Source organism: Halichoeres trimaculatus, unplaced genomic scaffold (assembly GCF_033239565.1).
Source record: "Halichoeres trimaculatus isolate MK-OKI-2021-1 unplaced genomic scaffold, fHalTri1.1 fHalTri1_scaffold_37, whole genome shotgun sequence".
NCBI classification, from domain to species: Eukaryota; Metazoa; Chordata; class Actinopteri; order Labriformes; family Labridae; genus Halichoeres; species Halichoeres trimaculatus.
The window spans coordinates 69,658-95,637 of NW_027437215.1; the positions used below are offsets into that span (position 1 = coordinate 69,658).

The following is a 25,980-nucleotide window of genomic DNA, read 5'->3' on the forward strand; positions in this document are numbered from 1 at the left end:
GAGGGAGTGATTTGATCTCTGTTCAAAACAGACTGGATTCAAAGATCAACAGCACTGAAGAGGAATGACACATGGCTGTGTGGAAGCTGCTGGGTGAAGCTCTTCCATTAAAAAGCTTTTTCTTGGTAAACTTTGGAGCCACCACAGAGGATGTGCTGAGGAGTAAACTGCTTTGTTTGGAGGAGAAAATAGATTTACCCACAGTGTGCTAATGGTTGAGCTTGATGCCATTTAGAGGAAGGAAAAAAGCTTTTGTTGTAGGTGTGGCCTGCCCTCTTCCACAACAAGGCAGTGATGTGTACAGTCAGAATCTTGCAGAGAGTCTGAGGGACAGGGATCCTTAGTGACAGGAGACGTTCCACGGTCAGGATGTTTGCAGGGTTCCTCTTTCTGCTCCTCCTCACGGGTAAGCTGGCTCTCTTCTCTTTGAAGCATGCTGCTGTGGAGCTCTACACTTTGATTCCAACTATTCACAAACATTCATGCAGAGTTGATTTCATTGAAGCAAAGTGTTGATGGTGTGTCAGTGAGCTGTGAGCTCTGTGAGCAGGAAAAGCATTGATTGTTGAAAGAGGGGGGGTGCATATGCAAAGATAGAATGCTTCAATCAGAAGCTGATCATGCTTTCTGTGTCAGGTGGAAGCAGCTCCAACCACACACAGCCTCCTGATGCTGAAGGTCCCTACAACCAGAGCCACTTGGACGGTATGTAGAAAGGGATTTTGTTTCTCAGTGGGATAAAGAATAATGACAGAAAAAAACCTGTGAACTCTTTCTGTGTCAGGTGAAAGCAGCTCCAATCACACTCAGTCTCCTGATGATGAGTACGACTCTGAGGAAGGTACGGACCTTTGTGTGTTTGTTTGTCTGTTAAAGTGAATGATAAATGGAGGTTATTGTTGACAGATTGGTGCAGACTATATTATAGGTTTATGTCATCTTGTTTGTTTCATAGCTGCTTAGTTTGCTCTTATATCAAACTGCCTGTTTGACCAAATGTGGTTTCTGATTGGCTGGTAGCAGCTGGATAGTGTCACTGACACCACACACATAATGCAACAATAAATCACTCATTCATCTGAACCAGATCAAAAGAAAAGAGCCACAGGAGTGGAAATAACTTTCAATGGCAAAAGGATGGAAATACAACCTGAGGCATAGCATGTTTCCCTGTAGACAGACGGACGGACGGACAGACAGATTTTTTTTTTTTTTGAACCACTTTATTTGCTGCTCTTACTCAATTTACCCAAGTAATTCAGTTCAACTCAAAATTATTATTTCAACAAACTTTCTGTTGAAATATTGAATAAATAAATAAATAAATAAATAAATAAATAAATAAATAAAAACATCATAGTTTTAGCACATTCCCAAACTTCAGGTCACCGTCTGCCACATCACTCAAAATGCCCTTAAAGCACCACATGGTCCTGGAAGAGTCCAGGTCTCCTGGCTGTCTATAAAAGCTGAGGTCAAGGTTGATCCTGGACCTGATGAGACCCTCACACAGTGACTGCAGAGATGTTCTCCACCCCCTCCTGCTGAACCTGTCACAGACTGAGGAGGGAGAGGAGCTCTCACCGGCTCTGCGTTAGTTTCAGGCAGAAGTGGTGGAGGGACAGACTAACCTGCACTGTGTGTCAGATACAGATAAAACATTTTCAATTCTGCAAACTAGTGCACCTAAAAACTGATCCCATTAACTTTATTCGTGGTTGATTTGGTGCCTGGACAAGAAGTGTGTCAATGAGTTTTATGATTACTTGTACCACAAGACGAGCGGGTTGTTTGTGATCCCATGTAAATGAACACAATTTAATATGAAACGGTCACTTTTTCACACACAATTCACGTTTACATGATAAGATTATGAGGAGTGAAATAATCATCTTCACAGTATATTTTGTAATCAATACGGCTTCCTTAAAAAATCCTGGCTCAAAGTTTGATTTAGCATCCTCTGAATGTTCTCTGCGGAGACTTTATCATGGACATGGGGGTGTATTAAAAACTGATAACAGCCTTGTTACGACCCTGGCTCAGGGGAGGCAACATAGGAGACATTAAGTGAAGTTTCAACAATCATTTATTACAAAAAACTGAAAGAAAAGACCAGAAAGGATTCAGAGGAGCTGCTGCCTTGCTGCTGATCCTGGCTGCAGTGTGGGAGAGAGTGTGGGAGGAGCCAAGCAGTGGCTTTTGAAGCCAGCTCAGAGGTGCCAGGGATCAGGAGCGAAGCAGGTATGGAGGTCCAAGGTGGCCTCAAGATAAAACAGAAACAAAACATTAGTGGCACATAACAGCCTCTCTATTTTTTATTTTTAAAACCCATAGAGTAATCTTTTTTTATTTATTTTGTGGAGAAATCAGCTGACAGCTCTCTGCTCTTTTATAAGTGATGTATGTGAAAGCTTGACAGAAGAGGAGTAAAATGTTAGAACCACTATTGTTTCATATCTAATTTAACTATTAATATTTAAATATTTCTCTGTAAACCTCTGTTTTTCTGTCTGAAAATGATTTACGCTCATATGATCTAATAATGACATGAAACCTGCAAACACAAACTCAGACCTGGTGTGGGATTTGAGCGTACCCTACACCCACGTTCAGATTGATAAATGAGGGCCGCTGTGTGTCATGGACTAGAGAAACCAGTTGTCCTCTGCCTGCTGAAGGGACAGCTCTCACTGAAAGATGGATGAGGTTTTTTTTTTTCTTAGTTTATTTATTTTAACTTTTTTTTTTTTTAATTTATGTTGCAACAAAATAAAAGTACAATATAAAAACAACACAAATCTCAAACAAATGAAAAGGAGCAAAAAAGAGAAAAAGTCTTATTGTATCTGCCCCTTCATTCATTCAATGTTAAACACATGATTAGATAAAAACAAAAATACTGTCTGCCAGCATGCCTTTCAGCTTTGCCTTCATTCTTTTTTGCAGAAAGAAGACAGGCAAAGCAATTTACAACCTAAATGCAAATTTACATCAAACAAAAAGAAAACCCAACAAAAAAAAATTAAAAAAAATCGTATCATGGTTGTCAGTAATATTTTGGTGGTTTTATTCTTATTTATTGACTTATTTATTTATTTATTTTAAGTTGAAAGTTTAAGAATATCTTTCATCCCTGTATTTGTTTATGCATGTATTGTGAAGATACTGAATGATTTGGTTTCCTTAGAGTCCCTGTCCTGGTTGTTCCATAAAGAGAAACCTTTAACTGTAATACTGTGCTCCTTTAGCGTGGTTCTGGATCTTGATTTTTTAAATATTTCTAATCCTTTTAACTTGTAATGCTTTCTCCCTTTTTAAATTTGTACTGAATGTTTGATGGTCAGAGCTTTTTATTAGCTTTTTACATAAATTGTAGCATGTTGAAATCTATGATTAAGCTTCAGCAACTGTAACTTAATGAATACTGGGGTTTAAGGGAGCTCTGTATGGACTTCTGTTAATATTCCTTATTGCTCTTTTTTGTAAAATGAAGTTTGGCAGGATGGAAGTTTAACTTGCAGTTCCTCATACTTCAAAACAGTAGGTCAAGTAAGGAACAACCAACCAGTTATATAAAAGTTGCAAAGCTCTGTTATCAAAATGTGGCGAGTGGAGGAGGTGAAAGAAACCAGCCTAAACACGCACACACACACTCTCTCTAGAGTGGACGGGGTCTGAGTTTCCCTTAATTTACTTTTGATAATAGAGCCAGGCAACGCCACCCTTGGACTTGCACCCAGGGAAAGGGTTCACTTTCACTGATGATAGGCACACAGGTCAGTCCACAAAGAGGAACCAGAGACGTGGTTCACATTAGAAAGTACACAGAAACTTTATTTTTCAAACAAGAACAGATTAAAAGGTTTAATTCATAAAAAGCACCCACACACTCCAAAAGACAAGAAAACAAGGGAAAAAGGGGACCTGGCAGGACTGGGCTCACCAGTGGGCTGGATTGGGATGTGACGGGGAAGGGAACACCCAGTAACTTGTGAAAAACACACACTGAACTGTGCAAAAACTCAAGAAGAACCACACCACACACGAGGAGGGGGAACACCACCACCAGGAACCCAGGACCACCACCACCAGACTCCAGTCCTATAAGGAGAGGGAGAGAAAATTAATTCAATTAACACAAACCAAAAACCCAACTAACCCACAAATAAATCAAAAATACATTTAAGGCCACCAAAGGTAACTGCTAAAGTAGCCTGAACACAACTACTACACTGGATAATAAAGAAATAACAGAAAACAGATAACTGAACCGAACTGAACCAAAATTACTTTACCACAAATAAACAGTCAATACCACATTACCCTTGGGGTACCCAAACCAACCCTCAGAAATAACTGTTATTCACAAAAGAAACAAACCAAAAGAAATAACTGTGTCCAAAGTTCTAATATGACAACAAAAGAATTAAGGCACAAGGAAATAAGCGAATAAACCAAAAGGGGAAAAAGGAAATATCAAACCAGGAAGAAAAGGAGACAGAAACAAAATGACTCAAATCAGTGCTGAACCAAAATCCAAAAGAAGAAATCCAAATCAAATTAATTAACTCACTTTCACACACTTAAAACAAATAGTCCCAGTTGTTCTGAGCCAAGTTAAGTTCGGCTGAGAGAGCACAAGTAAGGCTCAGACTCAGCAGGCTCAACGACAATTAGGTTTGGTTCTGGGCAGGATACACATATGACTCAGGCAGCCAAACCCAGGTGTACCATGGCCCAGCCGAGTCAAGGCAAAACATATAAAGCAAAGCAAAGTCCAGTAATACCAGGCGGCGTAAGGCGAAGCCACGTTAGGCAAAACAGCAGTGCTTCTTGGTGATCACTATAATGATCTGATCAGCTGATAATCACATGAAGTGAAGCTCACAAAGTGAGCTCCTGCTCAGCCCAAAGCAGAGTTGAGAGAGAGAGCAGGGAAACCCCACAAACTGCTTCAAGAGTGTCTAGCTCAGTGGTTCCCAACCTTTTTTGGGCTGTGACCCCATTTTTACATCAAAAGTTTCGGGCGACCCCAGACACCTAAAACAAATGATTGTTTTTGTTCATGTAATAGATTTCGATATATATATATATATATATATATATATATATATATATATATATATATATATATATATATATATATATATATAGAATAGAATAGAATAGAATAGAATAGAATAGAATAGAATAGAAAATACTTTATTTATCCCCGAGGGGAAATTCAGGAGTCACCGCAGCATTTAAGAAAACAAAAGTAAGAAAGAGTATAGAAAGTACAAAAATGTCCATAAGAAATTAGATGACGACATCCCGTCCACCACTCGTCCACCACTCTCCAGCCCAGCCAGTCTCCACCTCCACAGGGTCCAGGACTGAGCCTCCCCAGCAGTCTGTTCAGTCTCTGTCTCCTGGATCCTGGCTGCTCACAGCAGGCGAAGCTCCTCCGATGTGTTGCGGCGTCCGATGTCTGCTCCATCAGCCACGTCCGTGAACAGCATGATGCCGCTGGGTTAGCACAGCTAGCTCATCCATCCCCCGGAGCGAGATCCCACGTTCCCAACTACGATGGATGGAAGGACAGGTCCATGTCGTCACCTCCCAGCTCACATCCGAGAACCAGCACGTCGTCCTCACCGCCTCCTCCTCAGCTCGAGGGAAATCATCAAGCCCTACACTAGTTAGCATTGACATGCTACAGGCTGCTAACAGCTAATTTCGCATGTAAACAATGCAGCCATGGTTACATGTAGGATCTCCAGACAAACACAGGAGAAAAGTAGTAAAAAATACCGCCGAAGACACAAAAAGTTTGGTGTCCGTGACCGACAATGAACCATACAAAGTGATGATCCACTCCAAATACAAAGATGACGAAAAAGAGACGAAAAAATTACAAGAAACGGACAAAGACGAGAGAGCTGCTGCAACAGGCAGCTACTTGGGTAGCGCCAAGTATATATATATAAGTATATATATATATATATATATATATATATATATATATATATATATATATATATATATATATATATATATACAAAAACACCGTTTAATAAGGCTCTAGTTCTCATTGTGTCTCTCCGTCCTGGCAGACTACCTGTGTTTGTTTATATCTGTCAAGCTGTGCGTGCGGACTGATACACCAAGGGGCGAGCGCCTCGTAGCCAGGTAGCCAGCTGCGGTAGCACTGTTTTACGACACAATGAGAACTAGAGCCTTGTTAAGCGGTGTTTTGTGTGAAAGTAACGCACTGAAAATTCTCTAAATAAAGCGTGAATGCAGACCAATATCAGATTTTTTCAGTGGGAGTCTGTTTATTTGTGTTTTTTTGTTTTCAAAGTAATGTGGTGTGGTGGGGAGAGCGCATCTCATGTCTGACGTAACATCCAGTAGAGAGGGTTAAACTTGTTTTATTATTATTATTAGTAGTTACATAATAGTTATTATTATAAACGAAAATGTTTGGTGTTTTAATTTAAATGAAATATACGGGCCTATTCAATCATTAATAATATATATATATATATATATATATATATATATATATTTTTTTTTTTTTTTTTTTAATTTTTATTATTTCTTTTTTTTAATGAATCAACTGCTGGAAATTCCAGGCAACCCCATTTGAATTCCAGGCAAGCCCACATGGGGTCGCCTGGAATTCAAATGGGGTTGAAAAAGACTGGTCTAGCTGCAGACCTCCACTCTCAGCCGACTTGTCTTGGATACTCTACACCTCCATCGTCAGAAGGAAGTGATGTCATATACTCCTCCACTGTCAGAAGGAAATGACGTAATACTAAGGAAATGAAAAGAAAACGCTCCAGATTATTGTCTTAAAAGTTAATTTGGGCAGACATGCGTATTTTTCTGCGTGTGTTGCATTAAAATAAGAGTTACAAAATGCAGGTTATGAGCAAAGCAACATAAGTGCGTGAGCTCCTCCGTTTTATGCAATGATCCTGAGCGTTTTCATTTGAGATGCACAATTGTTTTATTTGCCTGAGAGTCCTATCACAACCTTTCTTTTACATAACTGCTGTTGTAACTGTACAACGGAGATAGCAGCATCAATACAAGGTTTAAAGATATTAATTTATCATATTCAACACATAAAAGTAAAATAAGTTCAAGTCTGTTTCATTATTCATATTTGTTTATGTGATACGATTAGAGTAATTTCAACAATCCAATGGCCCTCATTTATCAAACGTGCGTATGCCTGAAAAATGAGTGTACGCTCCTTTCCACGCACAGATCGGCATTTATCAATCTGAACGTGGGCGTCGTTCATGCCAGTGGAGAGCCGGATTGTGCCGAGGGAAATCCATCTGTGAAGGAGAATTATTAGATCATATGAACAAAAACATTTTCAGAATTAAAAACTCATGTTCTTAGATTATTTAGATTTAGATCCTTGAATTAGATATGACATCAAGAATGCTTTTAACTGCTCACTGTTATTCCGCCAATCTATAAAATACTTCGCTATGAAAGAACAGCAGGAGCTGTCAGCTGATTTCTACGTTTACAAAAAATGTTTCCTCGATCGGTTTACCGAAAAATGTGTAAATAGAGAGGCTGTTATAAGTTTTTAATGCACTCCCATGTCCATGATAAAGTCTCCGCAGAGAACATTCAGACGACGCTGGATCAAACTTTTAAAAAAGGTTTTTATTTTAAGGAAGCGGTATTGATTACAGGATTTACCGTGAAGATGATGTAAATGATAATATTGTAAGGATCAATATATTGATCCTTACGAAGGACGTTCATTTACATGAGATCACAACCTATGTGCTCGTCTCATGGTACGAATAAATCTCCGGACTACCTGTGTGTAACTGCGCACGAATGACACACTTCAGCTCCACTCCCTCCTCAGTCTGTGACAGGTTCAGGTTCAGGCTGGAGTCTGCAGCTTCTTTAAGAGCTCAAACACATCTTTGAAAGACAACTTTCCACGTTTCTGGTCCTGAATGGAAACAATAACCAATATTGTGGCTTCTAACAGTCAGACAACAAGGATTACTTAACCAAGGTGTAAACAAACGATGTGTAAATTAAATGTTTCAAACTCAGATGTATTCTAGTTTGTCACATCCACGCTGCTGAATTACTGCAGTGATTTCCTTGCAGATGATTTTTTTTCTGATTCGCTCTATTTTCCGACTGCCGAACAACGCAGCAACGTGTCATTTCCTCTCTACCTCTGCTGCTATAGCGTTGCCGATTACAGGCATGGAGAAGTTCCTTTTTCCCCGTAATGCGTCCTTCCATGGGTGCTTCTCAAAGCTCCAAAGTTCCATCCACGCCTCCTCCACTCGCCTCCTCCACTTGCGTCTTAGTCCCGCCCACCAGAGATGCATGCCGGAGACGCGAGGAAACGAAGAGAGGAGAGAGGAGACGAGGAGGTTCATTTTATGAGCATTGAGATGTCCTCTCCTTCGGAGCGTCACATGAAGCGACGTATTTTAGTGATGACAGCATCACAGCTGGATAAACCGGTCTGAACGCACGGGAGAAACTAAATTAAGGAAAATAATGTAAACAACAGGGCGCTCGACCACGGAAAATTCATATTCACTTTTAAATCAGTTTAACATGAATATGTTCATGAATGAAAAAGAAAAATGTCACGTTTTCCCAGGCCCAGAGTGATAGTTTTTAATTCTTATGTTGGGGCCACTTTGTGTTCATAAATAATGTGTTTATTCTGCTATAAACACTGCTTAGCTCACTGGTGGGACAGGAGGAGAGAGAAGCAGAGCTGTCTGCAGCGGTGCCTTTCATCCATTACGCGCACGCAGAGGGACAGAGGTGAAACTGTTGCTGTATCAGCCAATAATGGCATGATCTCACACCCATCACTGAGAAAACAACAGTTTGCTACTGTATGAAAATGGCGTGGTTATGTGTTATTTTTAAAGGCATTATTGAACTGGCTGGAGTGAGCCAGTGGAGCGCGCAGTCAGCTGACCCGGAGCCTTTCAGTTTCACTTTAAGCCTTGTTGTCTGTTGTCCGGTCTCTGGGGCTCTTTCTAATTGTTTGTTGTCATCCTCAGTGAGAATGAATGTTGTAATCATCCAGATAAATATCAAACATGTTTGAAAATTATCGGGGCAGCTCCGACGAGTCTGTGAGACGATCGTGGGGCTAAAGATTCATCTGTCAACCGCTCACACTAGAAGATAATCTTTGCCGAACGTCGGGGCTGATTTAAGTCTCCGACCAGATTTTTTCCCTGATTGTGGGGAGGACCGAATCTGGGTTAAATCGGGGCGAGAATCCTGAAGTGCGAGCCAGGCTTTACACTTAAACAGCGTATCTTGCTCCATGGTGCTCACGTTTCACACATGTGGACAGCTGACGCTTTGTGGCCGGCTCTGATACGTTACAAGGGGGCGTGTCTGTCAGTGAAAAGACTTCCGCGAAGCCTGCACTTGTGTTTCCTCGATTATGCCTCCTCCAGCTCAGTCTCCTCTCTCCTCTCTCCTCTCTCCTCCGAGCACATTTGGCACTTTGGAATGTCCTCCAATATGGCTGCTCACAAAGTACTTCCGGTGTCGCGGAGGAGAGAGGAGATAGGAGACTGCATTTTTTTGGCACATTGGGAAGCACCCCATGTCGTAAATTCCGTGGGTGCGGCCAGGGCCGGTCCGTCCTACAGGCAAAGCAGTTTCTTGCCTGGGGCGCCAGGTGTGCTTGGGGCGCCTCACAAAAAAATAAAAAATAAAAATAAGAATATTTGGGCGCCCAGGTGCCCCCCTCCTTTTCTACACAATGAACAAATAAGCAAGAATAAATACACTTTTTATTTACAATATTTCATCTGGCCTGGCTGATGCACTTGAACAGAGACACGATGCTGCTGCTGCTTGCTTTAGTGGGGGGGGATATGTCTCTGCACAACTGGCAACCGCAGCCCAATCAAGACGTGCGCGTAAACACAACTACATGGGGTACGTCTCAAAGCTCCAAAGTTCCATCCTTCCTTCCTCCACTTGCGTCGTTCTCTTGCGTCTTAGTCCCTCCAACCAGAGATGCATGGGAGAGACGCGAGGAAATAAAGAGAGGAGAGAGGAACGGAGGAGATTCGTTTTTAGAGCAATGGGACATCCTCTCCTTCGGAGCGTCACATGAAGCGACCAGTTTCAGTGATGATGGCATCAGCTGATCACCTCTGGATCATCTGTCAGTCAGCTCTAACAGCTGTTTGTGCGTCTGGGCACGTGCGCTGTAATAACTCTGATCAAACAGAAACAGTAACAGAGATTTGTCTGTTCCTTTAACCAGTTAAACACACACGTAACCATAAAGAAAACCTGCTCTCTGTATATTCTGTGTGCTGTTTAGAAGCTCACGGATCACTTTTCCGGTAAAATGCGTAATTGTGAGATTATTTATGAATTATTTATCCTTTATCTTGAGCCAATCTGATCGTGAACTCTGAAGCTTCAGAGTTCACGATCAGATAAAGTGGGTTATATTACTATCAATATGACCCACCTTATTGTGTCTCAGGAAGATATTATTGATCAGTCAGTTTTCTGTATTAATCCTCTGATTATATTGATTTGATGATGGTTGTGTTCAGTGTTTTGTGCTCTAAACTCACAGCGAACCCTTTAATACCAGATTTATGATCAGTTTCTAAATGATCCTCCGTGCCCGTCCTCAGCTCGTCTTTTCTCTCATTAAACTCCGTTGTGTTTGTGAAGTTTCATGTGAAGTCTGAGCTGCTGCAGCGTCCAATCAGAGAGTGATATTCCATATGGGGGCGTGTCGGTCAGTGAAAAGACTTCCGCAAAGCCGGCTCTCGTGTCTCCTCGATCATAGCTCCTCCGATCAGTCTCCTCTCTCCTCTCTCCTCTCTCCTCTGAGCGCAATTATCGCTTTGGGACAGTCTTCAAAATGGTGACTGGGAAAGTACTTCCGGTGTCGTGGAGGAGATAGGACGGAGGAAGCACGAAGTTAACGCATTGAGACGCACCCTATGTTGGTGCCGCTGCCGCCGCGCATATCATATCAGGCAGACAGGTAGCGTTCTTTAAAAATGAAAAGGCACAAACCCTCAGGTGCGCAGGGCAGAAAACGGAGAAAAGAGAAGGAGGAAAGGAAAGCCCAATTAAGAGGTAAGCTATGTCAACAAAGCGCTGTTTTGCGTTTCTGTGTTATTTTAGGCTGACAGGCGCTAACGCTAGTGTTAGCTAAGTAATAAAGTAATAATAAAAGTAGTAAAGCTAAAGGTAAAGCTAGCTAGATAATGCAATGTTATGATGGGCTATTGATAGATTCATACAGATTGAGATGAATGCTCATTCCTCACGTTTGGGCTTAGTAGTTTTATTACTAAAAACTAGGTTACTACTTTACACCTGCATTGCAGAGGTACAAACCCAAACCCTTGTCATCATGCTTGCCTTGAGTCTCAAAATTAGTAGCAGGCTGCCCCATTATATCAGTGATAATGTGACTACAATTATCAATTACAAAAATGATTTAAATTGTTTGTACTGTGCAGCTATACATGCTTTTGCTAGGCTAATAACTGTACCTGTGTTCGTACAGACACACTCAGCAAATTCTTGAAGCCCCCAACTCCTGGAGGAGAAGGGACTTCTACACCACTCTCTGAAGCATGTAAGTAACTCCAGCCAATTATTTGTGGTCTCGTGTAATTGATAAGTTGGTGTAGTTTACAGTTACACCTTGCTATTACATGTAGGATTTAGTCAAATTTAATAAATTGTATTTGTTTTGTTTATGTGCAGTAACATTACTGTACACAAAAGACAATGCAGTGGTGTAAGAGCATGAATGTGCTTTGTTTACAGCTGCACCTTCAGCTCCAACATCCCCAACATCCAGCACCTCCTCCACTGACACACACTGTGCAGCTCCTCTAGCCCAAACATCTGGTGATCTCCCATCTACACCACTCTCTGAAACATGTTGTTCAACCAAATGTTTGTTTTACTATTTTAACATTATACATTTTATTTTATCATCCGTGTTTAAAGGAGTAAAACTGACTTTGATGTGATACAAAGAGTATTGAATAGCACCTTTTCTATGCATACAAAAATGTTTACTGCCACTAGGACTGGCTGACTTTGTTAGTAATTTTGTTAAAACTTCACTATATGACCTCTATAAATGTGAATGAGACATCCAATGCACAATTATCTTGTTTGAAGACTGTTTTAGCATTTTATTTGTATTTTTTTCTCTTACCTCCTTAAAGGAGTAAAACTGACTTTGTTATATGAGCCAGAAAATAAAAAAAACATGTTTGTGTTCTTTAATTCGTGGTGATGTCTGAGTAATGTTTGTTGGGGGGGGGCACCCAGGGGGGGCACGCAAATGCCAATCTCGCTGGGGCACCAAAATGTGTAGGACCGGCCCTGGGTTCGGCCAGCTTTACCTTGAATAATTAGGGGCGTGTTATGTAACCGGTTGTTTTCAGACGCCGCATTTATCAACAGCTGATCAGGCGTACGCCGTGATTGGTCCTGGTATGCACGTTTCATAAATCACACGTGAACATTGGTAAACTGATTTTTACACCCAGATCTGCGCAAATTCTCACCAAGATTGATAAACGAGGGCCAATAGGATTGTCTTACGTCAGAGGAGCTGGAGGTGGAATAGCCAATCAGACATGTAATACTGAAAAAAGGGAACAGTTTTACGTCGCATCCGTCTCACATTGGAGCTGGCTTCCGATTCGTTGGAGCAGCCGTTAATCGGCTGAGAGTGGAGGTCTGCAGCTGGACCCTCTCATTTATTTTGGATTTCATTTTAAATTTTTATTGTTTGTGTTTAAATCTTTACATGGATCAGCACCTCAGTACCTGACCTTTTAAATATTTACACTCCACCGCGGTCCCTGAGGTCTGCTGATCACCTTCACCTTGTGGTTCCAAAAGCCTGCTTGAATACATAAACATGAAAATAACGACAACATGAAAACCTGTGAACTCTTTCTGTGTCAGGTGGAAGCAGCTCCAATCACACTCAGCCTCCTGATGATCAGTACGACTCTGAGGAAGGTATGATCCTTTATTTGTTAAAGTGATTCATAAATGAAGGTTATTATTCAAATTTTATTGTATTACATACAGACTGTTTTATGTAATCTTGTTCACAGTTATCAAGTTTTTGATTAATTCCCATGACATTTAGCTCGTTTGACCAAACACTGGAGCTGAATGAAAAACTTAATGTTCAGTCATTTTCTTTGAATTAAAGCCACAAGCTGCTCTTCTGTTCAATCTTCCTCTTGACTCTGGGTACAGCTATGTTCACACACTCTGCCATGCTGAGTTGGAAAAGAAGTCACTGTATGCTTTGTGACTCTTCTCAGTCATTAGTTACTGCAGTTCACAGAACTGTTTTATTCAAACCAGGAACAGGAACATGAAGTGACTACTCTCCAGTTTACAGTCAGACTTAATGACTGCTTCTTTTACAGGGAAATTACTGTTTTAATGAAAATGTCTTGTCTTCTCTGTAGGTGATTGGCCAGATCATTGTAATTATACCAACATCGTAAATTACTTTCATTTATCGGACAAAGTCAAGTTTTACTGGACCCGCCCAACCAAACATATCAGGAGCCCCACAAATGTAATGCTGTTTATAAACCTCTACAGCATTTTAGACGTGGTAAGTGTTTTTAACCTTCAATTATTATTATTTTTTGTCTTCTGCCGAAGCCATATTACTGCTTTATGGATTAATGTCTGTGGGAGTAGATCTCAAACTCACTCTGTGTTTAGTTGGACCATGGACCAATGGATGAAGTCCAGTTTCTAGACCTCAAGTTATCCACTAATTTCAACACAGCAGTCATTCTTTCTCATCAGTCAGTTTGTCTTTCCTTTCTTTTGTCTCTAACATAAATTACTTGTGAATTATTTTAGAAAGACTCCCTAACCCTAACTTTCTCCCAAAAGTTTTCAAGGATCTCCATTACAGAGTAAAGTCTGTTTTATTGATACAGTGATTTCCTCTGCAGAGTTATGTCTGTTTTCATGAATGCAGTGATCTCCTCAACAGAGTCATGTCTGTTTTTAATGCAGAGCTGCCTGAGGTCCATCTGGTCATAGTTTTGGTTCTTGTCCCTGTTGTTCAGAGGTTTCTCCAGATTCTCTCATCCTCTCATGATATCATGTTGTGCAGATGATGAAATCCTCTCTGGAGGCTCATTTTTTTCGACTCACTCATGTGACTAACCTGTTGATAATGACTCATAGTTTCTCCTGCTTCTTCTTTGACATGACTCAGCTTTTTCAGAATTTTGTTGTTGCTAATGTTTTTTTTAAAGCTGTTGCTGGCATTTATGATAATTAAATGTAGGTTTATCTGACCTTTGAGGCTTGATCAGGACTTTCTTGTTTCTCCTCGTAGAAAGAAAAGGAACAGGAATTAGTTTCTTACTTTTGGATGATGATGGTGAGTTCACTCTAAAGACTTTTTGTTTGACTTTTTGGTCTTTTTTGTTAAAAGACCATATGACTCAACTAACTGAACTTTACATCTTGTTCTTTTAAGTGGTGGGAAAATAAATTTATCAACTGGAAACCGAGGGATTTCTGTGAGACCTACGAGATCACTGCTCCTACTGAGCTGTTGTGGAAACCAGATTTAACCATTGAAGAGGTGTAAGTTTGTCTTTCTGTCCTCCACAGCAGAAAAAGCTCTGTGCACAAGGCTTTCTGACCAAACTCTTTCAGTTTTCGTTACAAACCTTTGTTTTCCTTTAAAACATTCACTGTGTTGGTATGTATGTATGTATCATCAGACAGTTCCTCATGCTCCTCACTAACCCCAATACCCTGACCCCTCTGAGCCTATTCAGGCCAGAGAGTAGTTCAGGTGCCTCTGGAACATCACTTTCTGAGGGTGCTTTTCAACCAAAAGGACCAAAAACATAAATTCCCCCTTGTTGTCTGCATTTCCTCAGCAGCTTTAGTCTCATGAAGATTAAACAAACCAAAGCAGTGCTGAGAAGCGATAAAAGGGACTGCACTGCACCCCCAAACCAGCAGAGGGCAGTAAGAAAAAGACAAAGGCCATACAACAAAGATGACACAATTGGTGCGTCTCTGGGTGCGTCTCAAAGCTCCAAAGTTCCATCCTTCCTTCCTCCACTTGCGTCATTCACTTGCGTCTTAGTCCCTCCCACCAGAGATGCATGGGAGAGACGCGAGGAAATGAAGAGAGGAGAGAGGATGGAGGAGATTCGTTTTTAGAGCAATGGGACATCCTCTCCTTCAGAGCGTCACATGAAGCGACGTGTTTCAGTGATGACGGCATCAGCTGATCACCTCTGGATCATCTGTCAGTCAGCTCTAACAGCTGTTTGCGCGTCTGCACATGTGCGCTGTAATAACTCTGATCAAACAGAAACAGTGACAGAGATTTATCCGTGTTTTTAACCTGTTAAACACACACGTTACCATGAAGAAAACCTGCTCTCTGTTTATTCTGTGTGCTGTTTAAAAGCTCATGGATCACTTTTCCGGTAAAATGCGTAATTGTAAGATTATTTATGAATTATTTAGCCTTTATAGAGCCCATCTGACTGTGAACTCTGAAGCTTATTAATGTAACCCACCTTATTGTGTCTCAGGAAGATTTTATTTATCAGTCAGTTTTTTGTATTAATCCTCTGTTAAATTGATTTGATGATGGTTGTGTTCAGTGTTTTGTGCTTTAAACTCACAGCGAACACTGTATTACCAGATTTATGATCAGTTTCTAAATGATCCTCTGTGCCTGTTTTCAGCTCGACTTTTCTCTCATTAAACTCTGTTGCGTTTGTGAAGTGTCATGTAAAGTCTGACCCGCTGCAGTGTCCAATCAGAGAGTGATATTCTATATGGGGGCGTGTCTGTCAGTGAAAAGACTTCCCCAAAGCCGGCTCTCGTGTCTCCTCGATTATAACTCCTCCGATCAGTCCCCTCCAGCCTCTCTCCTCTCTCCTCTGTCGCTTTGGGACAGTCTTCAAAATGGTGACTGGGAAAGTACTTCTGATGTCGTGGAGGAGATAGGACGGAGGAAGCACCAAGTTAACGCATTGAGACGCACCCTCTATGGGCCCCCTACACACTCCCCCTCCATGACGGAGTGCACGCCGTCACAGAGTCACACTCGCAGCTGAATGGATGTCTTTAGCTTTATGCCCTTCTACAGTTTGTGAGATATCACTGTTCAAGCAACATGATGATTAAAGCGTTCTCACAAGAGATAAGCACATGATGTGGCAACTCAGAGTGCGCTGCAGTCACAGATTCCACCTTTTTTTTTTTTTTTTTTTTTGTAAAAATGTCTACGTCTTCATACCTCAATCTTCAGACATGATTTACCGCCTTCCTCCTTCATTTGGAATCCTTTCTTAACTCTTCTGAGAGACAGTTTTTGCTCAGAGAGCTTCAGTCTGACAGGAGTGTAGGAAATCTTCCCATCTGCTACAAGGTGAATTGTCTGCCCTCCAGGACATGATTGTTCTCTCTGTACCCCGTTTTTAACTCGCTCATTTTTAACAGTACAGGCTTAAAATGCATATATGTGTATCAAAGCCTTGTGCTATTCACTGCATTGCCATAAAGGTTTTTGCTCTATAACTGCAGTTTAAAATCTTGCAAAATCTGCCTCTCATACGGTCAGGACCTCACCTAGCTGCAAAAACAAGTATAATTTACACACACACACACACACACACACACACTCACACACACACACTCACACGCACACACACACACACACACACACACACACACACACACACACACACACACACACACACACAAAAGAATGATCAAATTTCACTGCACAAGTGCAGCTGAGACTTGGAGTAGGGATGGGGCTTAGCAGCCAATCAGAAGCACTCTCTCTCTATCACAGCACATTTTAGGCGTACATGAAATTGATAAGTGGCCATTAATCCAAGTGTATCTGTCTGCGGCTTGCAAGACAGAGGCCTGTCGTGTAGTGGGCGCGTCGTGTAGTGGGCGTGTTGTGTAGCGATGTAAAGACTACACGACATGCCCACTAGATAAGACGGAAATCACGGAAAACCACGCGAGACACTGTTAAAGGTTAAAAAAAGGAAGAAGACAAAAAATAAGAATGAGCCAAGGTTTATCAAGATTATCATTATTATTATGTAAAGAATTGAAAAGACATATTTCTGTGTGTGCTGCAACATTTAATAACTTTAATCTTCTTTTTGGACAGTGAATTGAAAATGATAGAAAAAACCCTGGTGGTATAATGTAGTGGGAGTGTCACGTAGTGATGTCAATACATGACACGCCCACTATACTGTTCTTAAAGAGATATGAGCCCGGGTAGCATTTAAACTTTGAATGTTCTGCTCTGCTTTTACACTCAATACCGTTTTGCTTGTTGCCTTATAATGAATTGATTTTAAAGCGTTGAAATGTTAATATTCTTTGACTCTGCCACAAAATAATGATAATAATTAAAGAAACAACTCGGGACAAGAATTAATTAGCTAAAATACAAACATATATGTATATATATATTTATGTATGATAAATGTATACATATATATATTTGAGATTATGAGTTCATTATTGTGTGGAACCGTGGGAGGAAGCTGGAAGAGAGCGCATGCGTCCAGGCAATTTCTGGACGCAGGGATGCGGCTCTCAATGTTTTCAGTGAAGCTTGTAATATTTGTTCCCATTTATTAGTGCGATGGCTCTGTGAAATGTAAAACTTGCATGTTGCTATGCAAATAATAAAAATGCAACATGTTTCAAAGCTTCCCAATCTATATTTTATATCATAAATGGCTGAGAAAAGCCTCAGAAGAGAGGGCTCTTTCCATTTTCAGCTGGAAACTTTTTAATTTGAGTGCTGCCTCCCCTGACAGGTGCTGCACCAGGGGTTTTTTTTCATCATTTTTCAATTCACTGTCCAAAAAGAAGATTAAAGTTATTAAATGTTGCAGCACACACAGAAATATGTCTATTCAATTCTTGACATAATAATAGTGATAATCTTTCCATGGCTCATTCTTATTTTTTGTCTTCTTCCTTTTTATAAACTTTCAACAGTGTCTCGCGTGTTTTTCTGTGATTTCCGTCTTATCTAGTGGGCGTGTCGTGTAGTCATTACGTCACTACACGAACGCCCAGTACACAACATTTCTCCATTATTCCAGTGCTGCATTTGTTGGAATTTCCAAGTTCCGAGTGGGAACACCCAACTGAATGCCCCCCACCAAGGTCAGAATTTCCAACTTGGAAGCTGGAGCACTCACACTATCCCTGAGTTCTAAGTTGGATATTCTGAGGTTCCAGGGTAAATAGTAACTAAGCTCCTGTTAGATTCTCTTAATTTTAGAATTTCTGACTAATGTTTGTTGCAATAAGTCAGCCATGTATATAGTATTATTTAATGTTGATATACAGAAATACTACTGTTATGGCAAGCAACTGGAATGCTAAACTCGGCGGTGACGCCATTCCCACTCCAGACTTTCCAGTTCTGAATACAAATGCAGCATAAGTAGAGTACGTGGAGCAGAGACTGGGGGGTGGGGCTGAGCTGCCAATTTGAAGCACTCACTCCCATTTCACAGCCCATGTGACGCATGCATGAGAACTGGGAGTTGATGCTGGCTAATTAAATATTCAAGAGGAAGACACGTAGTTGGAGCTAGTAAGCGCTTAAAGAGTTTTGTACAGAAATATGTGGCTCCACTCTTGCTCTTGTGAGACGTGATTCAGGACCAGTGTTTGTGTTTTTGACTGTTTTGCTGTTAAATGCTGGTTGTGGTAGGAGTAGGTTGTGAAGCTTGGTCAGCCACAACAGCCTTGAATAAACTCTGGACCTAACTTCACATTTATTTAAATCAGTGGTTTTCAAACTGTGAGGCCCGCCTCCCCTGGGGGCTGCTAAAGGGTCCAGGGGAGGCCCAAGAAGAGAAACTACATGTCTGAATTAGCACTGAGCACAAAAATTATGGAAACAAATGCACTGTAGTTTCATCATTATTTTCCCTGATGCTGTCTGCATGCTCGTCTCTGTGTGTGCGTACACACATGTTTGTTTATCCTTTGTGTGCATCGGGGTGGAACATTGCCATGCGCTTTGTAGAGAGCGGAGGAGAGTTGTGAACGCGCAACCATGCAGGCAGCTACAGGACAACTGCTCTGCTCTGCAACCAAACAGGACACTCACGTATCCCTCAGGGGCATGTGTCCACAAACACACACTAATGTGAACATATGAACTCAGCTAAACGATGTATGGCGAAATGTACTTCTTAAGAGACCTCTGGAAATGTTGCCGTTGAGCCTTTTAGCAGGTCTCATATATCAATTTTGGGGTCTCAGACCCCTACGTATTTTGCACAATGGTAACGACGGATATTTAAAGTTGGGTTTTTCTTTCACCAGATTCTCCAAGGCCACAGTGTGTACCTTGTTTACGGTGAATTTGTAATCTTTTGGCGTTTGAAAAGCTGTACTAAACAGTCTTCTTAAACAAGAGTTTTGCAGATGCTAAAAGCAGCTCTGTGTATGATTGATCTGTAATTGAATGATTTTTTAATTCCTGAATTTTGATTGATCTTTTATTCTCTTTTGCAGTAGTGGACATGCTTTCTTTCTTGGCTCAAGAGCTTTCATCTAATTTTATTTTAATGTTTGATGTTCATGAAGTCATCATGATAAATGAACATATAGGCATTGAACGAAATTCATCTAATTCCTACCCATTTCAGCTAAAATTTGGGGGACTGGTTTAGAACAGAATTTATAAAATAAACATTCATATGTTTTGTGGTTCCAACCAGAGTGGAGTGTTTATTTATTATAAGTAGTTTTTGTTTTATTTAAATAGGGGAGGCCCCTACGACCTCATGTTCTCTGAAGAGAGGTTCACTGTCTTACACTTTGAAAACCCCTGATTTACATGATAGATAGATAGATAGATAGATAGATAGATAGATAGATAGATAGATAGATAGATAGATAGATAGATAGATAGATAGATAGATAGATAGATAAATAGATAGATAGAATACTTTATTCATCCCCAAAGGGAAATTCATGTTGTTTGGGCTCATCTTCCAAAGATTAAAGAATTAAAAACTCTGATGGCTGCAGGGAGGAACGATCTTGATGTATTTTTCTTTAGATATTTCAGACCAGTAAAATCCTTAAACTGTATATTTATAACTGATGTGGTAGCCCTACAGCACTATTGAGATTCTGAAAGGTTGTTTTTGTTAGGACAGTTTCTGCTGCTGTCACAGCTAGCAGGTGGTAGTGGAGGCTGCTATTCACTGATTCTTCTTTTTTCATGAGGAAAGGCAAATTTCAATCTACCCTTAAAAGGAGAAGAGCTCTAAAGACAAAGAGGATTGAACAGGTCTGAAAGGATCCACTAAAAGCAAGAATGTGGATTATCAAGCCAGAGCAGAGATCTACTGGTGTTTCAGTTCCAAAGGTCCCCCTTTGAACTTGTAGGGAGATCTTATCTAGGTGACAGACTGGTGACACTTTAAGCCACATCCAGAGTTTACCAGGACACAGGTCTGTAACAAGACCCTCTGCACCTGTCCTCTCTCCATGTGTCCATGCTGCTGTCTGAGGTGTTAGGGCTCAGTCTGTGCCGTCAAAGTGTTTTTATCGTTTTGTCACTGAGATGAGCTCAGAGCTTCATTTGACTCAAATGATGAACTTTTTGCCTTCATTTCAAGCAGAAACACAAAGAGAATTTTTCAACACTTTGAATCTACAGCATGCTTTTAGAGTCACTTGTTTTTTGTCTCTTTCAGAACAAACAAAGATAAGCTCTTTAACACTCAGTATCTCACCATGAGGTTTAATGGATGGATAAATCAAAAGAGTGGCATGGTGCTGGTCAGCACCTGTAAGATGGATTTCTACAGATTTCCCTTTGACACTCAGATCTGCAACTTAACATTCAAGTCAATCCAACATGAGCGTGAGTATAACTCTGAATGTTTGTGTTTTTAACATTAAATCTCTGATTCTTGGGATCAGGGACCAAACATGCTCCACATTTGACTTTTTGATTCTCATGTCTATTATTTATTACAACGAGCTGTTTGTTTGAGCCTAATTACGACTGTGTGGGACCTTTAGACATGTAGAAAACACATTTCTTTCATCCATTTTACAGTTAGAGATATTTCCATCTTTTCATCTTCATTATCATTTGACTTAAAGTCACTTATTGTTTGTTATTTCTTTAAGGGTAGAGTAGGATTAAGTTTTATTTTCTGTCTGTTTTTGATTCAGAGACATTAGAACACTTTTTAACCCTATCAGCATCCAGCTGGCCTCCATCACACTAAAGATGACAGGGACTATATTTTAGCTGTGAGCTGAGCGCTGCAGATATTTATCTTTTTGTTAGCTGGTGTCATGATCCTGGCTGTTGTGGAAGCTGCTCTCTCTCTCCTTTCCCCTCCCCTCTCTGTGGAGCTGCTTAGAGGTTTCCTGCGGCTGCACTCTGCACACCTGTCTCGAGTTGGGTGATTAGGAGCGCCGGCACTTAAGCTCTGCTGGAGGAATGGGCCGGCCAGTTGATTCCTGCTCTCACCGTGGTAATCAGATCGATATAGTATCTCTTGTGTTTTTGTGCATGTGTGTTTTTTGGATCTCTTGGGGACTAACCCTTGTATGTCTCTCTTTCCAGTGCCTCTAAGGATCACCCCTACAGCTGCTCACCGACAGCCACACTCTCCATCTCACCATCTAAACCTAATCTCTCAATAAAAACCCTCAAACCTGTTTTTGCCTCAGTCCCCCTTCGGGTCCCAGAAAACCCTGCTGGTTTACAAACCATCACAGCTGGCTTATAACTGAAACTAAAATCTCAGATTTGATTTGATCCTAAAAATGTAATGATGACGTTGACATATCAAAGCTGTGACAGATGGCTGAACATTGATCAGAGCAGTTGACTCTCTGTTGAATTAGCCATGAACAAGAAGTGTTAAGAGAGCCTTCATGGTTAGAGATAAGTGTGGCAGTTTGATAACTCAAAGGTTTCTAAAAGATCCAAAGAATCTGATGGAGTTTACAGAGAGTGAGGACATCACTTTGATAGTATTGATAGAGAATAATCTCTAAAGTTCTCTCTACGTTCTGTTCAATCTGTGACTGACCCTCTTCTTTCAACTGCTCAACTTTCTCATTCACTGACAGACAATTTCAACACTTTTTACAGGGACGCTCTAAGTAGCTCTGAGCTACCCTGGGTCACATGCTACTTGGCTCCGATTGGTTAAAGGTCTGTCCAGTTGCTTCCATCACTTCCTCCTGCAGCCATTTCTGATCCCCTCTGGGAAAAAAAGGACAAAAATGAACACATCAGGAACAGTTCACCAAGGTCAAAGGGTCTGGAGTCCCTGGGCTAGTACAGGACTTCATGACACCAAGACCAGATACCTTGTCTTTGTTAGAACTGGAAGAAAATACTCACACTTGTCTCTCTTTCTCTATCATCAGTGGGACAAATACAGCTTCGTTCAGGTATCCCCAATGGATACATGTTAAAGGATACTCGTGCTTACATGAAGACTGAGTCGGAGTGGCTTCTCATGAACGTAACCGTGGAAACTACAATGGTCTTTAAATTTAACATTCCCTCAAGCATGCTGGTTTACACAGTGAGTACCAGCAGCAGGAGTCTGTACGCGCAAGCGCACACACACACACACACACACAAACACACACACACACTAACACACACTAACACATTTTCATAGAGCCCATTGGTCCATCTCTTCCAAACAGGCCAGACTCTATTCACATGTTGATTCTATTGATTGAACAACATGGACTGCTGCAGAGCATTAGCTTGTTTGGATCAACACACACCTGTTCAGCTCCCCTCATCCTGAACAGCTCCAGTTTTTCTTCTTTCCACTAGTTTGGTTCCAAACACTGATGTTGCTTTGAAATGGCCAAACTGTCCCCACTGCTTACTGATTTGAGTGTAGTTCAGTCTATAAAGAGAGAAACAGTGAGCATTAAACAAAGACTTTGACTCTATGATAACCTGTATGATGCTAACCTGCTGATTTGACAGCTCATTGATATGCAGTGGGCACAAAGACTGTTGAGCTTTCTTAACTGAAGTGTTGGAACAAAAAGACCAACCTGATCTTAACCATGATTTCACAGATGACTTTAAAGAGGCGTTCAGTCCTCTATGTGGCCAACTTCATAGTCCCCGTCCTGTTCTTCCTGTGTCTGGACTTGGCCTCCTTCCTGATCTCAGAAAGTGGAGGTGAGAAGCTGAGCTTCAAGGTGACTGTGCTGCTGGCTGTCACAGTGATGCAGCTGATTCTGAATGATATTCTGCCTTCTTCTTCAGACAGGATCCCACTCATAGGTAAAGGAGCTCAGAGTCCTGCACTAACTGATGGATCTTAAGCAGCACCTACTAACTCACTGTGAGCTCACTGATTGCTTTGCTCTTTCTGTCACTGCTTTCTTCTTTCAGCCGTCTACTGAATCGGGGTTTTTACTCTGATGATGCTGAGCCTCTTGGAGACCATTTTGATGATGTACCTGATGGAAAAGGACCATGTGTCCCAGGACCAAGAGGCAGATAAAGACCAAAGCCTGGGTGAGGACTACAGGGACCAAGCAGGAAAAGTCCACGAGTGCTTCAGAGGTGAGATTCAGCTCAACTAACATCAATATTAACAGAAAGCTTTCTGACTGAAAGGAGGAAACAGACAGCTGCCTCATTTGTGGAGCAGCAGAGTCTTTCTCCAGATCTTCCTCATGTAGAATCTATCATTTCAATTTGTTGTCTCTTTGTTCAGGCTCTAAGCTTTCCCATGTTTCTTTACAGACATGAACAAATCCATTCCTTGTGTGCGTGTCTTTGACCAGTCCCCTGCTGGGATGCCTCCTGAGCTGCTGCCAGAGGTGAAAGAGGTCAGCATAAAATTGTATTTCTGTCAAACTGCTGTGATCCTTCTCTGCTCCATATTCTCTTCATCCCATAGATCCAGAGCCCCTAGAACAAACCCTGACTCAGCTTTAGGTGACAGAAAGAGAGCAGACGCAGAGGGCTTTGAATGCGGCTCTTGGTTTGTTGTTGCTAACAGAGGGAAGTTTGTACATTTTGCTCATGGAGCTCATTTCCAATCAGGGTTGAATCATTTGGGGTGTAACTGTCTGAGTCATCTGAAAGCCTCAGAAAGGCTGATTTGACACTTTCTTCCTTTATTCAACACCTCCCCCCATCAGCAGCTTCTCAGACAGAATATTAGGTCCACTGTTGACTTTCAGTTCAATGACTCCTCTTTTCCATCTTCTTCTTCCTCTAACCGCTCTAATACACCATGGTATGTTTTTGTTTTTTCAGGGCAGCAGCAGCCAGCTGACCCAGGAGATCCAGGACTTACAGAATTTGAGCGACGAGCTGAGGGAGGTTTTGAAGACAGTGGTTCTGCTTCTCAGCAGCAGGAAGGAAGAAGAGGACCCTGGCTACTGGACCAGAAAGACCAAAACACTGAACCGGATTTACTTCATTGTTTATCTCCTAGCTGCCAGTGTGTTCCTGGGATCTGTGTTTTCAGTTTGGCTCCATGAAGACCACCAGAACATCTAAAGAGTGAAACCAACAGTACAGAGAGTCATAGAGTCCAGATGTTCAACAGGTCAGAGTTAAAGGCTTGATTTGGAGGATCAGTCCTGCTTCCTTAAAGACCCTGTGAGGACTCTAGACCTGATCCTCAAACAGTCTTGCTCTTTTCTATTTGCCTGTTGGTTATTCAGGAGTTCAAAACTGGTCATTTCTAAATTTCTAATGATATTTCTCGGTATCTGTGGCTGCTTCAGATTTTCCCCAGAGAACACAAATTCACGGACCACACAAAGACCAAATGTCCCTTTGATGACTAATAGGGATGGGTACCTTTCACATTTAAAATGAGACTGTACTGATGCCAGTACCTGGCAATATTTTTCATCAGTATATAACCTTCCAATTTTGTGTTTATGTCTTGTATGGAAAATCACCTACTCTTTCACTCTTCACAGTCAAATGGATGCATTTAAGTACCTAAACATGGTCCTTTTGGGTTTGTGTGAGTCGGTATCCGGTACTTTTGACAGAATTCGGTCAGTACCTATAAAAGTACCTGAATGGCGGGCTTGGCAGGCTGTGAAAACAATTTCCCAATTGGAACACTAAAGTTATCTATCTGTCTATCTTATCTATCTAATATGGTACCCATCCCTAAGGACCACTAAATGCACACACTAACAAGAGCCACGTCTTTACCACAATGGCTGAGGATGCTTGTGGGACAGAGTCTTTATTTTAAAACTATAAAAGGATAAATGCATTGATGAATTGAAAGTGAAACTTATTGTAATAAACTGGATAAATGGAATAAAAGAACATACCAACCCACATAAATTGACTAACCCACCCAAGATCTCTGGGGCATTGACCACAATATAGGGGAGACTGGGGACAGTTGCAGCAAGGACGGTTGCAACAAGCCTTATTTCTCCAATCAGAAACATGCTAGAGTGATGACACTCACACTGCACATGCTCAGTTAGACCCTCTACCCACCAAGGAGAGAGAGGCCATATTGGGCATCTGGTCCTGCTTCTATCAAGTAAAGTTGTTTTAGAGGTATGAAAGTAGCTTTTTTCATGAGCTGTTTTTTAGTCATACTGTCCTGACCTTATGTATGAATGAATCCAAACCTTTCTAGTTTGAATCACTTTTTGTTGACTATTAAATGACATGGTGAGCATGTGTCAATGTCAATGTGGCTAGCACACAGCGTTTTGTCATGACTGGTACCATGGGGACAGTTGCAACTGTTGCAACTGTCCCCATGCTGTTAGGTTAGTCATACTAGAAAAGACCACACAATCATATTTTTTAACATTTTTAGTTCAAAATAGGCAACA

The 25,980-nt window shown here is 41.2% G+C and overlaps 1 protein-coding gene across 1 annotated transcript; it reads left to right on the plus strand.

The window, feature by feature from the left end:
- The first annotated feature begins 281 nt into the window (after positions 1 to 281).
- On the plus strand, positions 282 to 22,860 carry LOC141786517 (5-hydroxytryptamine receptor 3B-like). Its single transcript, XM_074665129.1, has 12 exons — positions 282 to 406; positions 637 to 705; positions 785 to 841; positions 11,579 to 11,650; positions 11,845 to 11,928; positions 13,006 to 13,062; positions 13,527 to 13,678; positions 14,423 to 14,467; positions 14,567 to 14,676; positions 20,835 to 21,004; positions 22,537 to 22,697; positions 22,825 to 22,860. The coding sequence occupies exons 1-12, from the start codon at positions 370 to 372 to the stop codon at positions 22,858 to 22,860; spliced, it is 1,050 nt and encodes a 349-aa protein (XP_074521230.1). The 5' UTR covers positions 282 to 369.
- The last annotated feature ends 3,120 nt before the right edge of the window (positions 22,861 to 25,980 follow it).